The sequence below is a fragment of the Vicia villosa genome, linkage group LG1 (assembly GCF_029867415.1).
Source record: "Vicia villosa cultivar HV-30 ecotype Madison, WI linkage group LG1, Vvil1.0, whole genome shotgun sequence".
Lineage (NCBI taxonomy): Eukaryota > Viridiplantae > Streptophyta > Magnoliopsida > Fabales > Fabaceae > Vicia > Vicia villosa.
This window is the reverse complement of record NC_081180.1, coordinates 123,938,350-123,954,272: the sequence shown is the minus strand read 5'-3', so window position 1 is coordinate 123,954,272 and position 15,923 is coordinate 123,938,350. Positions and strand designations below refer to the sequence as shown.

General features: G+C 34.7%; 3 protein-coding genes across 3 annotated transcripts; 1 reads left to right on the top strand and 2 right to left on the bottom strand.

Annotated features, from left to right (window-relative positions):
* Positions 1–1,772, top strand: LOC131644086 (uncharacterized). The gene is made up of 3 exons (XM_058914478.1): positions 1–143; positions 245–305; positions 1,469–1,772. Exons 1-3 carry the CDS (start codon positions 93–95, stop codon positions 1,696–1,698), a joined length of 342 nt encoding a protein of 113 aa, XP_058770461.1. The 5' UTR covers positions 1–92; the 3' UTR covers positions 1,699–1,772.
* A 5,678-nt stretch (positions 1,773–7,450) lies between these two features.
* LOC131653298 (uncharacterized) lies at positions 7,451–7,933 on the bottom strand. The gene has a single exon (XM_058923403.1). The coding sequence runs from the start codon at positions 7,931–7,933 to the stop codon at positions 7,451–7,453; it is 483 nt and encodes a 160-aa protein (XP_058779386.1).
* Positions 7,934–7,957: 24 nt separating this feature from the next.
* Positions 7,958–8,428, bottom strand: LOC131653291 (uncharacterized). Its single transcript, XM_058923393.1, has one exon. It carries the CDS (start codon positions 8,426–8,428, stop codon positions 7,958–7,960), a length of 471 nt encoding a protein of 156 aa, XP_058779376.1.
* Between the last annotated feature and the right edge of the window lie 7,495 nt (positions 8,429–15,923).

Genomic DNA, 15,923 nt, shown 5'->3' with positions numbered 1-15,923 from the left:
AAAAATATTGGGCCATCTTCGGGTCATTCCTCCTTAGCAAATGTGACTCAATTTCCCGTTCCCGCATTGTGCAGCGTCTTGACTGTTCCTAAATGGCGTGTCTACTCTCCACGAGCTTCACCGTTCCTTTTCTTGTAAACAATGTAACCTTTCTCTCTCTATCATTCTCAACTTCAGAACTTCACTTTCAATTTTCCGTTAATATATTGTTTGCGTTACCGTTATTTATATAACTTTTTTTCAGGAACTGCGTGGATTAGATTATGCTCCGAATGAACTTTCAAGGAAAACAACAATTTCTTCAGGTTTTCTTTTCAACATCTCCCTCAATTTTTCATATTTCAAAGCACAATTTAGAAAAAAAATTTCCGTAGTTATCAGAATGTGAAATTGTTTGGTAGCATTAATTTTATTTATATGTCAAAATTAATTACGGTATGTTGAAATTAAACTTGCAACCTGTGTAATCATTTTTTGGTTGGTTATGTTAGGGTTCTTGAAAATTCGTTAATTATTGAGTAGAATAACTCATGCCTTGAACGGAGAATGCACTTCAGAGTCCAATCTTGATGGAGTTTGTTTTCCATTTTAGATCTCTGTTGTGCTCTGTTACCCTCTTCCGTAATTGTCAAATACTGAGATTCTACGGTGAATACGAGATGTTGTTACACAAAAATGAAAACTTAACGTTTGTTTGGTTCAATAGAGGGGAGGGAAAGATAGAAATTTTAATTGTTTTTGCCTTTCGTTTGACAGGAGATGAGAGAGATTTTATTGAAGATAAATGTTAAATTAGATTTATAGCATTCTAATGTTTAGATAATATGAAATAAAATGGTTTTGAAGTATAAATAAGTCTTAGAATTGGGGTTGGGCCTAACTCATCCCTAAATAACCGGCTTTGTAAGGTGAGAGTTTCCCCCACTTATAAATACAACACATGCCATATCTCTTTAAGCAACGTGAGACTAAATCCACCCCTATAAACCCAATACAATGAAGGTGTTGGAGGCTTGCAATGAAGGCAAGTCAAATGCCGCAATTTAGAAGACTAAGGGCAGACCGCAATGAAGGCGGAAATTCCAACAGTAAGTAACAAGTATTCTCTTCCCTCCAAATTTCTCACTTTTGGGGGAGCTAAAATTGACTCAAGGGGTATTTGCTTCCCTTCCCTCCAAATACTAGAATCAAGTAACTCAAATTTAAATTAATCTCTTCCATCCTCTCGAACCATGAAGGGTATTTAATGATTTTATCATGTTTGGTATTGTTGGCAACACTGCATATAGATAATCATGTGCATGCATTGCATGTGTATCATATGTAGATTTGTGTTAGCTTCAACTTCAAGATTCAGACATTTGCAAATTTTGGATGGTAGAATTTGTGGGAGTGTTTTGATTTTTAAATACTTTCATCATGGTTGTCCTTAGCCTTTTCAATATGACAATATAACTTTTAATTGCAGCTCAAAATATCTTAGGAAGTAGCATATCAAATAAACACATATTATTCGTCGAAGGAAGAGGAAGCTATCAGCGGTGCTTGATGTCATCGGCAAGATTTCTACATGAATCGCACTTTTATAAAGTGAATGTAAATTATTGCACTACAGTAGTTATATCTGGTTATTGGGTTGGCCCTGATGTTGATGATGGGTGGGGATTTGTGGAAGCTGTTATTGATCAAATAACTTGATCTTGTTTGTTTTGGACAAAAGTTGGTTTAAATATGATTAATTTCGGGAATTTGTAGTCGATATCTTTCTTCAATCTGGTGCAAATTTTATCTTTTGTTGATTTTAGACCTAACCCCTATAGTGCATATCATATCAATCAGGTGAATCTTGAACATCAGATCTCTATTCACTAGTCTTGTTTATGTTTACATTGTTGATTTCGAGCTTGAGTGTGGCAGCTGCAGCAGATCACCAACATCTTATATGGGAGTTATGATTATCTCCATTTTCTCTTGACCCCTTATTAGAAGTTATGTTTTGTCCATTTTGTCCACTTGATGTCAAGAGGTAAAGTCATTATAAGTAGAAGCATAACTCAGAGTGTGATAGCCTGTTAATGGTGCCACAAGTAAGGGTGGCATACAGGAATGTCTGTCCGATTTAAGTTTGTTCCGTAAAAGTTTGCAAAAAAACGGAGCGAGACGGAACGGGCAATATGTATGCCACGCGAACTTAAAACTCTGACCCGCTTTGTAAAAAAAATTGCAGGGCGGACCAGAGTGCACTACATCTTTTTAACTTAAAAATTGCAAAAATTTGTGTTAATGCCTGCACCTAAAAAAAAGAGGTTGAGCGGAGCAAACATATTAAAGGGTGTATGTTTAAAATATTGTCTCGTATTGCAAAAAAAGTGAGGGCAAAATAAGTATGACCAACACACTCATATATTCTTATAATGTTAAAAATATCCCTCTAATTTTTATTTTTTTTACTTTTCTCTAATTCTTGCAAAATATTCATTCTCAAAAATAGATATTGATCTTTTAAAAATTCGATAAAAATATATGAAATGCATATATTTTTAAATTCCAAAAAAACATTGTAGGTGACGTATTTTTTTACAGATATTTTTTTGCAGAAATTTTTCCACACCGTACAACATATCCTTTAGGTAAAAATTAAATACCATATTCATTTTTTAAAAAATCCGGTTACACTCTAACATACATTAACAATTTTTTTAAAAAATATATAAAATATGGTATTGATTTTTAAACAAATCTAGTAAAAATACATAAAATGCCTTTATTCTGAAATCTGTCAAATAAAAAATGGGAGGCAATATATTTTTATGGAAAATTTGATACAATCTATAGCAAATTCCATAGGCAATAAAAATCTAATAAGTGGAATTTTTTTTAAAAACTGCAGTACTTTAATTTTTTTTTTTATTCTACACCCCTGGTGGGAGTGCCACTGTGCCAGGATCAATTTGGAGACTCTTTGGTAGATTCTTCCTAAATTCCATGGAGAGCATATACCGTTGAGATCAGACTTTCTATACCTTAGATTCAACGTTTCTGCAGTTAACTGAAAAGAGGTTTGACGTATTATTGGTTACTAATAATAGTAATTAATGCCACTCATGGTTTCCTCAAAAGGAATGCTATGCATGAATCTCGATACCGCAATTTCATGGTCGGAGCAAGTGGGAAACACGGTTTCATTTCAAAGTGCTATTTCATGATAGTTATCGAGCTGTTACTGATTTTTATGTAGTATACACTTGCGCTCACTGTTTCTAATTATAAAATCCGATTAAAACATTTGACACCTTGTTAAGAATAACTAGATATTGAACCTAACTTAAGTTGAATTTATGAAGCCAACTATGAAAATGATGGAGGAAGTGGAATGAAACTTTTCTATCTTTCAAAGTAAAACTTGGTGTGTCATTTACATTTACCAAAGAGATGTATTTATAGTAGTGGAGAAATTACTATTATAATTAGTATCACTATTCTATCTTTGACAAATTATACATCACCAATAATTTGTCATTACTATTCTAAATTTGACTATTAGATAGAAATTTCTAAATAATAATAATAATATTCTTTATTATTATAACACTCCCCCTTAGAAATATCTATCATGGTGCTCCTTTGAAACCTTGTTGAGGGGAATCTTACGGGAACACACGTTGCCTCGTTAAAAACCTTATAAGGAAAAACCCATTGGGATAAAAACCTTAATAAGGGAAAAAGAGTGCAACATTATGCTCCCCCTCAAAAGAACATACAACTCTTTTTCAAAGATCTCTACGATGGCGCATTCCAATATTTCTTTCAAGTTCTTGTGTGAATGAGAAAAACTTGGGAGGAATATGCTTGGTTCTGTCACTTTTTATGTAGCCTTCTTTCATCTGAGTAACACATGCAGCATTGTCTTCATACAGAATTGTTGGATTATTATCAATTGGTAAACCAGACGCTCCTTGAATATGTCGAGTTACCGATCGTAACCATCTACACTCTTTGCTTGCTTCATGAAGGGCAATTATTTCAGCATGATTTGAAGAAGTTGTTACAAGTGTTTGTTTTTGCGATCTCCATGATATTGCAGTGTTACCATATGTAAATATATATCCAGTTTGTGATTTAGCATTATGTGGATCTGACAAGTACCCTACATCTGCATAACCAAGCAAAACTGGTTTTGTATTGTTAGAATAAAACAAACCAAGATCAGATGTACCTCGAAGATATCGAAATATGTGCTTTATTCCTTTCCAATGTCTTTTTGTAGGGCATGAGCTGAATCTTGCTAGTAAATTTACTGCAAAAGCTATATCTGGTCTTGTATAGTTAGCAAGGTACATGAGTGCCCCAATAGCACTGAGATATGGTACTTCAGAGCCAAGATATTCTTCATTACCTTCCTTAGGTCTAAATGGATAACTGTCAACATTGAGTGTTCTACCCATCATTGGAGTGCTCAAAGGATTTTCTTTGTCCATGTTAAACCTTTTCAATATTCTTTCTGTATAATTTGCTTGATGTACCAGTATACCATTTTTAGTATGCTCAATTTGTAAACCAAGACAGAACCTAGTTTTTCCCAAATCTTTCATTTCAAATTCTTTCTTTAAGTAATCTCTTGCTTCCTTAATTTCTCTATTAGTTCGAATGATATTTAAATCATCAACATAGACAGCAATTATTACAAAACCAGACATTGTTTTTCTTATAAAAACACAAGGACAAATAGGATTATTCTCATAGCCTTCTTTAAGTAAATATTCACTTAACCTATTATACCACATGCGTCCTGATTGTTTTGACCCATACAATGACCTTTGCAACTTAATTGCATACATTTCTCTAGGTTTTGATGTATCGAGCATTTTAAATTCTTCTGAGATTTTCATGTATATATCAGTGTCAAGTGAACCATATAAATAAGCAGTAACAACATCCATAAGATACATATCAAGATTGTTAAATACTGATAAACCAATTAAATAACGAAAAGTAATGGCATCCATAACAGGAGAATATGTTACCTCATAATCAATTCCTGGTCTTTGGTAAAAACCTTGTGCAACAAGAAGAGCTTTGTATTTTACAATCTCATTTTTCTCATTTCGTTTTCTTACAAAAACCCATTTATACCCAACTGGTTTTACATCTTTTGGTAAAACCGTAATAGGGCCAAATACTTTTCGTTTTTTAAGAGAATTTAATTCAGTATCTACTGCATCTTTCCAATTTTTCCAATCATGTCTATTTTGACATTCACCCATAGTTCTTGGTTCATGATCATCGTTTTCATTCATTATTTCACATGCAACTGAGAATGAAAATATCTCATCAATATTCAAACCTTTTCGGTTCAACAGATTTCCTGTATTAACATAATTAATTGAAATCTCGAGATCATTCTTGTTTTCAGCTTCATTATTGATGATCTCATTATCACCATCTTGTGCTTCTTCGAGAGCACTATTTTCAATTGTGGATTTATTATTATTATTATCTAGTGTCTTTTCAAGATCATTTTCAATCAAATCCACCTTTTCTACTCCCTTTCTTTTTCGGGGATTCTTGTCTTTGGATCCCGTAGGTCGGCCACGCTTCAAGTGTGCCTTAGATGTACTTGCTACATCATTTAGATTTGAAAACTCAATCCTAGCTGGGACATTTATTGCCGGTACATGTGACTTTGTCACTCTTTTCAAATCTGTAAATGAATCTGGCAACTGATTTGCTAAATCTTGTAAATGGACTATTTTCTTTACATTTTCTTCCCATGATCTATTATATGGGTCTAAATGTAATAAATGGGGCACATACCATGTTATTTCCCGTTCTACCTTTTTATTTTCTCCCCCTAGCATTGGAAATTTTGTCTCGTCAAAATGACAATCAGCAAATCTTGCTTGAAAAACATCACCTGTTAGAGGTTCAAGATATTTAATAATAGATGGTGATTCATATCCCACATATATTCCTAACCTCCTTTGAGGTCCCATCTTTGTTCTTTGTGGTGGAGATATTGGGACATATACTGCACAACCAAATATCTTTAAAAGAGAAATATCTGGTTCCTTACCAATTGCAAGTTGATAAGGGGTATGTTTATGATCAGCACTTGGCCTTAGACGGATGAGTGCTGCAGCATGTAAAATTGCATGACCCCAAACTGTAACTGGTAGTTTAGTTTTCATTATTAATGGTCTAGCAATATATTGAAGACGTTTGATTAATGACTCTGCTAAACCATTTTGTGTATGTACATGAGGAACAGGGTATTCCACAGTAATTCCAATTGACATGCAATAATTATTAAATGATTCAGATGTAAATTCACCTGCATTGTCAAGTCTAATTTTCTTTATAGTGTAGTCAGGAAATTGAGCTCTAAGTTTAATAATTTGTGCAAGAAATTTAGCAAATGCCATATCATGACTCGACAATAAGCATACATATGACCATCTACTAGAAACATCAATTAATACCATAAAATACCTGAATGGTCCTGACGGTGGATGGATAGGTCCACATATCTCTCCTTGAATTCTTTCAAGAAATGCAGGCGATTCTGTCTGAATCTTTCCTGGTGAATGCTTTGTTATTAGTTTGCCAAGCGAGCAAGCTTCACATGGTTTATCATCTTGTGTAAGTTTTAAACTTTTCAATGGATGACCATGTGTACTTTCAACTATTTTACGCATCATTGTTGAACCAGGGTGACCTAAACGGTCATGCCATAAAATCACAATTTTGGGATCTTCTTTTACTACTAAATTGCATTCAATTTCATGTATATATGTGTAATGTAAACCAGAAGGCAATTTTGGTAGTTTTTCTAAAATTTTCTTCTTTCCCAAAACATTAGAAGTAATATTAATGTATTTCATATTACCTTCAGTTTCAGTTTCAGTATCGTATCCTTGACGATATATGTCATTAAAACTTAACAAATTTCTCTTTGATTTTGGAGAGTATAAAGCATTGTTAATGACAAATTTTGTCCCATTTGGTAATATGAACATAGCATTACCTGTTCCTTCAATCAAATCTGCAGGACCTGAAATTGTATTTATTACACCTTTAGTATGGTTTATTTCAGTAAAATATTTCTTACTTTTGAGGATTGTATGAGTAGTCTCACTGTCCGGAATGCAAATGTCTTTGACATGTTCCATGTCTAACCTTCTTAAAATAAAAATAAGATTAAATAGATCGTAAATCAACACCATATTTATTAAACATAATATATATTAAACAACATAATATCTATTAAACGACATACAAATTATTAAGTTAATACATATTCAGATAATACACACATATCACACATTATTCAAACAGTTCCTTAATCCATTGATCCTTCAACGAAGTCAGCAGTTTCAAAATATGTATTATCATTGCTGGGTTCAATCTCATTAAAATTAACTTCTTTTCCTTTTTCTTCCACAGATGCCATTTATCTTTTGCACAAATGATCTGGTGTTCTACACACCTTAGACCAATGACCTTTCTTTCCGCATCTGAAACATACATCCTCATAGTTTCTCGAGGGACCTTCTTGGATATACTTTCCCTTTCCTTGATGATTCCAATTATTCTGGTCATATCTGGGAGATCTATAATTATTAATATGACCTCGTCCACGTCCTCTACCACGAAAATGGTTTCGACCGTGGAAAAAATTTCGGCCATGATATCCTCCTCGACTATGACCATCAAAATGAGTACGACCATTATTACCATCAAAACGAGCATGACCACCACGTTTCTTGAGACGATTAAAACCACGACGTCCACGATTAAATGTTGTGACATTAATTTCAGGATATGTTATTGTTCCTGTGGGTCGTGACTGGTGGTTTTTTATAAGAAGTTCGTTGTTTTGCTCTGCCACTAGAAGGGCTGCAACTAAATCAGAATATTCAGTAAATTCCCTCATTCTGTATTGTTGTTGCAACAATACCTAGGATGCATGAAAAGTTGAAAAAGTTTTTTCTAACTTTTCCTTTTCAGTTATAATTGTGCCACAAAATTCCAGTTGTGCTATAATCTGGTGCATAGCAGAATTATATGCAATGACACTTTTGTAGTCTTGGAATCTTAACTTGTTCCACTGATCCATTAATGAGGGTAACAAGACTTTTTTCTGATGTCCAAATCTTGCTTTAATTTTGTCCCACAAAATCTTGGGATCTTTAGCATTTGAATATTCTGTTTGCAGTCCATCATCAAGATGGTGCTTGATTTTTCTATTCACTTTTGATTTTCTCTTTTCCATCTCATCTGGGTTGTCTGTTGATTTTCCAGTATTGTCTCCTTCAAGTATTTTGTTAAGGCCCTCACATGTAAGGTACTCAATTAGATTGTTGTTCCACGTTATGAAGTTGTCTTCGGTTATGCTTAGAATTTTGAATTGATGCTTAAGATTTGACATGATTATATCTATAATTCAGATGAACATAATCAATATTTAAAAACTAAAAGAAATATCAATTTTATTCAATCACAAAATTCATGATTACATATTATTTAAAACCTTTACTAACAAACCAAGCTATGATAAGTAGTGGTAAGACGAGGATTATTATTAAAGCTACAAAATCATTACCTAATTCTTCATGCATAATAAGACTGAAAATTAAAAAAATGATTACAATGAGGGTAATGAGCAAAATAAGAAAATCAGCCATTTGAAAAAAAATTGTAGGTAGATGTTTTGAGAATGATGTGAAAATTATGAAAGGAGTTGAAGTATTTATAGAGGTAAAAATGGCCGTTATATTACCGTTGGGGAAAAGGAAAAAGAAAAAGAAAAAGGTTGATTAAAAGAATATTTAAACCAAAAATTAAGTGTGTTAAAAAAATATGACTGTTATAAGTGTTGGAGATAAATATAATCTATAACATATAAGGTAAATGAACACATATGATAAAAATTAGTACATGCGTATGGGGTTTTAGACCTCCACTGAATATTAAAAGAATATTTACATATGGAGTCTCAGACTTCCGTTGAATATATAAGTTAATATCTGCAAATGGGATTATGACCTCCACTGAAATATAAAAGTTAGTGTTTGCATTAGGAGTCTCAGACTTCCATTAAATATAAAAGTTAGTAACTGGATAAGGGGTTTTTAAACCTCCACTAAATATAAAAGTTAGTAGCAACATATGGTGGTTTTTAAACCTCCACTAAATATAAAAGTTAGTAAATATATAAATATAAATGTTAGTAATGGTATATGGGGTTTTAAACCTCCATACAAAGTTTATAATAAAAATAGCCACACTAGTTATAAATCACTTGACTGGTTGCCAGTTTTCTATAACCGGGGCAAAATAAAAATAAAAATAAAAATAAAAATAAAAAGATTAAAGTGATAAGTATAGAATATATACCTAGTGTAGTTGTAATACGGTGAACTGACTTTTTATCGATCGAAATGTCGCGGTAAGCAAGAGTCGCCACCGACTTTTATTTTATCCAAACAAATTCAGAAAGGCTAAAAGAAACAGAAAAAAACCTTTTAAAGAAATCTAAGTTAGGGGGGTAATTTATGCAAAGGGAAGGTGTAAGGCACCCTTTGCATCCATGGTTTCCCATGGGCTCTTAATTGCTTTGCTTGCTCGTTTTCAGAAAATGTAGATGAAAGAGGAAAAAAAATGGACTTTAGCTCGTAAATGAGCGTAGCCAGTTTTTGAAGAATTTTGAGAAAGAATATAAAAAATAGAGCATGGCAAGGCAATTAGGGGCAATTACCTTAAACTCAGATGATAGGTCTCTTTTTAGCCTTTCAGAATGAAAGGGTCGGTCCTTGCCATAAGAGGGCAGGAAGCCTTTCGTTTGGAGGTAGAAGGGTCATCGAATTATCATTCGCTCAAAGACTGACCCATGCCATAGAGAGGCAGGTAGTCTAAGGGGAAGGATCAGAATAGCCTTTCGTAGGCAACCAGAAGATACCTCAGCCTTTTCCGTAGGCAACTTCCGAGGGTCGAGGTCATGTTAGTGTATCGAAGGCAGCATCATTAGGGACCATGACCTTTAATCGAGGCAACATGGCTGAGGTATCCTCGTATTCGAGGGACTGGCTATTCTGCAAAAAATACAAGGCAACAAGGCAACAGGAACAGGCAACAAGGCAACAGGCAACAAGGCAACAGAGAGGTTACCCAAAAGTGTGCGTGTGTGCACCAATCATGTGATTATATTCAAATATATTATCTTGTAAATTTAGTGATTCTATGTTCAATTCAAAGGTTGCACTCCCTAGGATTACTAACCACGCATTTAAATAATATAATCAAAACAGATATGGGGGAGGGAAATTGTAACCAGCGGATCCCTTAATAGGGTTTGACATAAGTAATAATAATTAAAGCATAAAATATTGAAGTTAGGTTTTAGGGTTACCAAACTCGTAGCTTTGGCGTTCGATAAACCCTGAAAATTGGAAAAGAAGGAATAAACAGAGGAGTGAGTGCATTATTGGTTCGGAGGCAAACGTCACTAACCCTAAAAATAACGAATAAAGAAATTAAAAGTAAATGAATAAAGTGTACTTAGCTTGGCGTTCGCCTTGCCAGAGTTGGTGGGCAAAGGTTTGCCTGAAGCATTGACTCTGACCTTTGAGAATTGAAAGAGGAAACAACAAGGCGTGAGTGTACAGACAGTTCATTAGCATTTAAAATAAACCCTAACAAAAGAAACAAAAGGAAAGAATAATTTTGTATTAAATATATATATATATATATATATATATATATATATATATATATATATATATATATATATAAATAACGAGAGTTGAATCGAAACTTAGCTTTTAGTCTTGATCGGGTGCATGGTTGGAATGAACCCTATTGATAACCCTGAAAAGGCATAAACAGAAAAGAACATTTTTCAGTGTATTGGAATGTTCGTCTTAAACCCTGGTTAGGGTATGATTTAAATAAGAAACACCAACGATTTAATTAATTGTTGGTCTCGCGACCCAATTAATTAAATCGGGATCAGAAAATTAAATCGAGAGTAAAAATAATTTTTATGAAATTTTTGGAATTTAAATAAAGTAAATATGAAATTTTTTAAGTCTTTTAATAATTAAATCAAATTTAAATCACTATTTATAAATAATACATATATTATGCAAAATAAAAAATAAAAATAAGTATTAATAATTTATATAAAAAACAAAACTTTTATAATTTATATATATATAAAACAACTTTAGTTAAAGGAAAATAACATATGTACACATTAAAACAAATAAAAAGGGATTGTATAATTAAAAATAAGAAATAATTGCAAAAAACTCAGCTGGATTCTGTGGGGCGCGCGTGTGAAGACTTTGGTGGACTCTCATCCTTGGTGCGTTTGATCGAAACAGTGATGAGATCTGACGGTTGGATGAGGAAGGAACACGACAACCCACAAGGATGCGCTACACTGGATCCGAGGGAGCTTTTAAATGAAAACGCGTGCGCTTCTTTTGAACCAGCCAATGAACGCTTGCCACGCAGTCATCCCTAACCCTGGTCCGTCGTCTAAAGTATGCACAGGGTTTTAGCTACGGTTCCGAAGCGTCACTACATACCTGCATTTACGAATACAAACAGAAACCACCAAAAATATTTCGCGACCCCTTGGACATGATCGTCCGGGTCTCACGGTTTCAATGATACCAACAGCTAACCCTAATTTTTCCTGAACAGAAAAACCCTAATTCGAGCTTCCTAGGTTAACAATGGCAGATTCATGTACCTGCGTCTATACATCACCAGACTATCCAGAAACGATGAACACAATATCTTAAACACGAATATGCAATTTAATTATGACATGAATGCGTAAAAAATTGTAATCGAAGGAATTTGGAATCGAACAAACCGTGAGCCTTTGTGTGGTGTTCTTGAGGATGCGATGCTTGAAAACGATCGGGAAAGATTCCTTGGAAGTCCAGGAACGGATTGAGATCAACCAAAAGTCTTGAATTAACTTCTAGCCAAGATTTAGAATTTGAGTTTTTGTGTGAATTTTGAGTTCTAGTTCTGATGCTCTCTGCTGTAGTTTTTTCGTAACCCTTGTGCTATGGATGTTGTCAGTATATATAGAGGAATGATTAGGGTTGATAATTGTGAGGAAAATCCCAATGAATCTTTGATTTGCAGTTTGGTAAAATTTGATTTGCACATAAGGTTAAAAGCTTCTAAATATGGTCAACATTGATTCAATCTTGTTCCAATCCAATAGTGCACGAAATTTGATTTATTTTGGAGAATATTTGCTGATCAAAATAGGTCCAAACCATATCTTTTATAAAATATTGGATTTTCTCCTAATTTACATGACTTAAATCCTTTTTAATTAGAAAAAAAAATCATAATAAATTAAATAAACCAAATAAATTCGTGGGAATTGGTTTATGGGCTCCCAACGCTATGAGGAACAAGTTTGGATTTTACAAATATAGGCCCATTAGCAAGAAATTCAAAATTCCCTCACACCTTTCCCTCCAAAATAGTCCAACTTTGACAAGGTGTATCTCACTCAATTTTTGAGGTATGGATGAGTTCTAGGATTTTTTAGAAATCTCAGAGAGTCCTCTAACCAGTGTCTTTGGTCTCATATCAAAATCCTTTTCCATTCTCATTTTATGTCCTTTTGAAAAAAGTGTCTTTTTGTTGACTTTTGAAAATGACCTGTATTGTTTTTGTCCATATCTCTCAAATGAAGCATTTTTAGACCTGGCGTGTGAGAGAGAAATTTGTAGAGAATCAAATTTCCTTCAAATTGAGATTTGGATGGAAAATTTCTGACGTTCCATGTGAGACTTATGGCTGGTCAAAGTTCAGTTGACTTTTCCTATGCAAAACCCTAATTTAGAAACTTTTTGATTTGTTGATTTCTGTTCTTTCCTTGATGAACCATGATCAATTCTTGATCAAATGGTGAATGATACTTCAATATGAGGATCTTGCTAAAAAATAAGGAGTTTTGACTTTACTTTGACCACAGTTGACTTTTAGGTTAACTTAGTCGACTGTTGACCTTCTGAACATTTGAATGACCAATCTTTTGAATTGAGACTTGATACTTGTCATGAGGATGATGCGAGATATATTGAGCCATATGAGATGCCTTGGAGCCACTGATTCACTGATTTTCCTTTGAATAAGTCAAACCCTAGTTTTAGAGCCTTGTGTAGGAGAGTATGCCTTGGAGCTTTGTATTTTGATTTGAATTTGAATAGGAGAAATAGTATGGGCAAATTTTGGGGTATGACAGCTGCCCCTGTTCAATTATCTTAAACCTGAGGATGTAGAGTGGTTTGTATGCCAGTCGGTATCTGAAGATGGAAGATGATTGAACACTAGAATACCAAGAAATTTGCCCTAGCTGAAGTAGGGACTTTTGTCGGAGATGGGCTTGAAGATGCCATCCAATAAATCATGCATTAGATCATGTTTGGAATGTTTGAGGAGTAGTTATTTGAGTGTTGATCGGGTCATTACTGTTCGTAGTAAATGAATTAGATCTTTGAGAGTTGATCGTGTCAGTACTATTCGTAATACTTGAATTAGATCTCGGAAAGATGATCGTGTCTACATCGTTCGTGATAGTAGAATTAGCTCTCTTGTCGTGTCAGCACCGTTCGTAGTAACCGAATTAGACTTTAGAAACAGTTGATTGTGTCCACACCGTTCGTGATGATGGAATTAGAACTTTGAGATTTGATCGTGTCAGTACCGTTCGTAATACCTGAATTAGATCTTGGAAAGATGATCGTGTCTACACCGTTCGTGATGATAGAATTAGATTCTTTGTAGGTTGATCGTGTCAGCACCGTTCGTAGTAACTGAATTAGATCTTGGAGAGGTAATCGTGTCTACACCGTTCGTGATGATAGAATTAGATTCTCTTGTCGTGTCAGCACTGTTCGTAGTAACTGAATTAGACTGGGAAGGTCAGTGATCGTGTCTACACCGTTCGTGATGATAGAATTAGATATCTGAGGGTTGATCGTGTCAGCACCGTTCGTAGTAACCGAATTAGATCTTGGAGAGATAATCGTGTTTACATCGTTCGTGATGGTAGAATTAGATTCTCTTGTCGTGTCAGCACCGTTCGTAGTAGCTGAATTAGACTGGGAAGGTCAGTGATCGTGTCTACACCGTTCGTGATGATAGAATTAGATCTCTGAGGGTTGATCGTGTCAGCACCGTTCGTAGTAACCGAATTAGATCTTGGAGAGATAATCGTGTCTACATCGTTCGTGATGGTAGAATTAGATTCTCTTGTCGTGTCAGCACCGTTCGTAGTAACTGAATTAGACTGGGAAGGTCAGTGATCGTGTCTACACCGTTCGTGATGATAGGATTAGATCTCTGAGAGTTAACCGTGTCAGTACCGTTCGTAGTAACTGAATTAGATCTTTGAAAATGATCGTGTCATTACCGTTCGTGGTAAATGAATTGGATCTTCGAGCGTTGACCGTGTCAGTACCATTCGTAGTAGCTGAATTAGATCTTGGAAAGTTGGAGATTTTGTTCATTTGTCTGTACCTGTATCCTGCAATAGGTATAGTTATTCTTTATGCAATGTCATGATGCATGTATTATGTAATGAATCCCTCAAAATAAATGAGAAACTTTTTATGTTATGGATGAGTTCATTATGAGGTAAGGTATGCAATGTATGAATATGTTTATGACATATGATATGTGCACATGATTTATGTTGTCTTGATTGAGAAAATAAATCTCCATGTCTTTGTGATTTTGATGTCTGATCTTATTTGAAGACTCTTAGCTGGGAATTTATGATTCTTGCTTGGGGATGATCAGTAACTTGATGGACCCTGATTGGGGACAAAAGTATTAGTAACCTATGTTGGAGTAGAGAAAAGTGTTGGAGATCCAGCAGTGTTGAAGATGTAAACTTTGTTGGGGAGCCATGTCTTTGTCGAGAGCGTTTGAAGATGTCTTCTTAATGATTACTCTGTGGGGATATGATCTTGTGAAATCAGAATTACGGGAACGCATGGATGCCTTGAACATTGCCCCCAGCATTATAGTACTACCATTCCTGGATTTGATTAGAACACGCCACTGAGTATTTGGTAAAGATGTAAAACTGGACTTGCATAGATTTGCCCCAGTTAGCAGGAACTTTTGAAAGATTCGCCTCGCGAGGACTTTATGAGATGTACCCTATGGGCGATATGCCCCCAGTAACCAATGGGCTTAAGACAATGTCCCATGTTGACTGGGAAGCAGCTTCAGATCTACTTGGATGCATGCCTCTGGTTGATTGGGAGGTAGCCTCAGACACTTTTGAATGCATGCCCCCGACTATTCGATGCTCCTGAGAGATTCTCTGAATCTTGACTTGATTGCCCCAGATTAATTGGGAAATAGTTTGGAACCCCCTTGGGATATACGCCTCTGATTGTTTGGCATTTGAAAGATTCTTGGGATCTTGACTTGATTGCCCCAGATTGATTGGGCACAGCGTGCCATGCCCCTTGTATACGTAGAGACATTGCTTCTCGGAGTAATCTTGTCTGTCGGGATAACTTTCAGTCATTAGTTGTACCCTGTGCAAGTTCTTTCTGATGCTAACATTTGAAATTATGTAGCAAAATATGTTTAATAATGAATTCATGAGATGCAATGCATACGTTTGTCTTGAGTTTTTTGAAAAACATTTAAAACAGGAGATGTGAAAAGCGTAATATTTATAAAAACATGATATTTGTAACAGCGTGATGTTTGTAAAAATGAAATATCAACTCAGCATTTTTGGTAAATCTTAAGGAGTCAGGATACCTTTTTGATGACAATAGGCTTTCGAGCTAACCATGCTTCAATTAGGACTTTCAAGGGTTGTAACGTGGCTTGGTTCGCGGTTTAAGAAGCAAAGGATA

Bases quoted from the DNA above. Each gene is read 5' to 3' on its own strand.
- LOC131644086 (XM_058914478.1), top strand. From the start codon at position 93: ATGGCGTGTCTACTCTCCACGAGCTTCACCGTTCCTTTTCTTGTAAAC. The intron at 144-244 runs GTAACCTTTCTC...ACTTTTTTTCAG, and splicing joins TTCCTTTTCTTGTAAACAAT to GAACTGCGTGGATTAGATTA. The intron at 306-1,468 runs GTTTTCTTTTCA...TTTTAATTGCAG, and splicing joins GAAAACAACAATTTCTTCAG to CTCAAAATATCTTAGGAAGT.
- LOC131653298 (XM_058923403.1), bottom strand. From the start codon at position 7,933: ATGAGGGAATTTACTGAATATTCTGATTTAGTTGCAGCCCTTCTAGTG.
- LOC131653291 (XM_058923393.1), bottom strand. From the start codon at position 8,428: ATGTCAAATCTTAAGCATCAATTCAAAATTCTAAGCATAACCGAAGAC.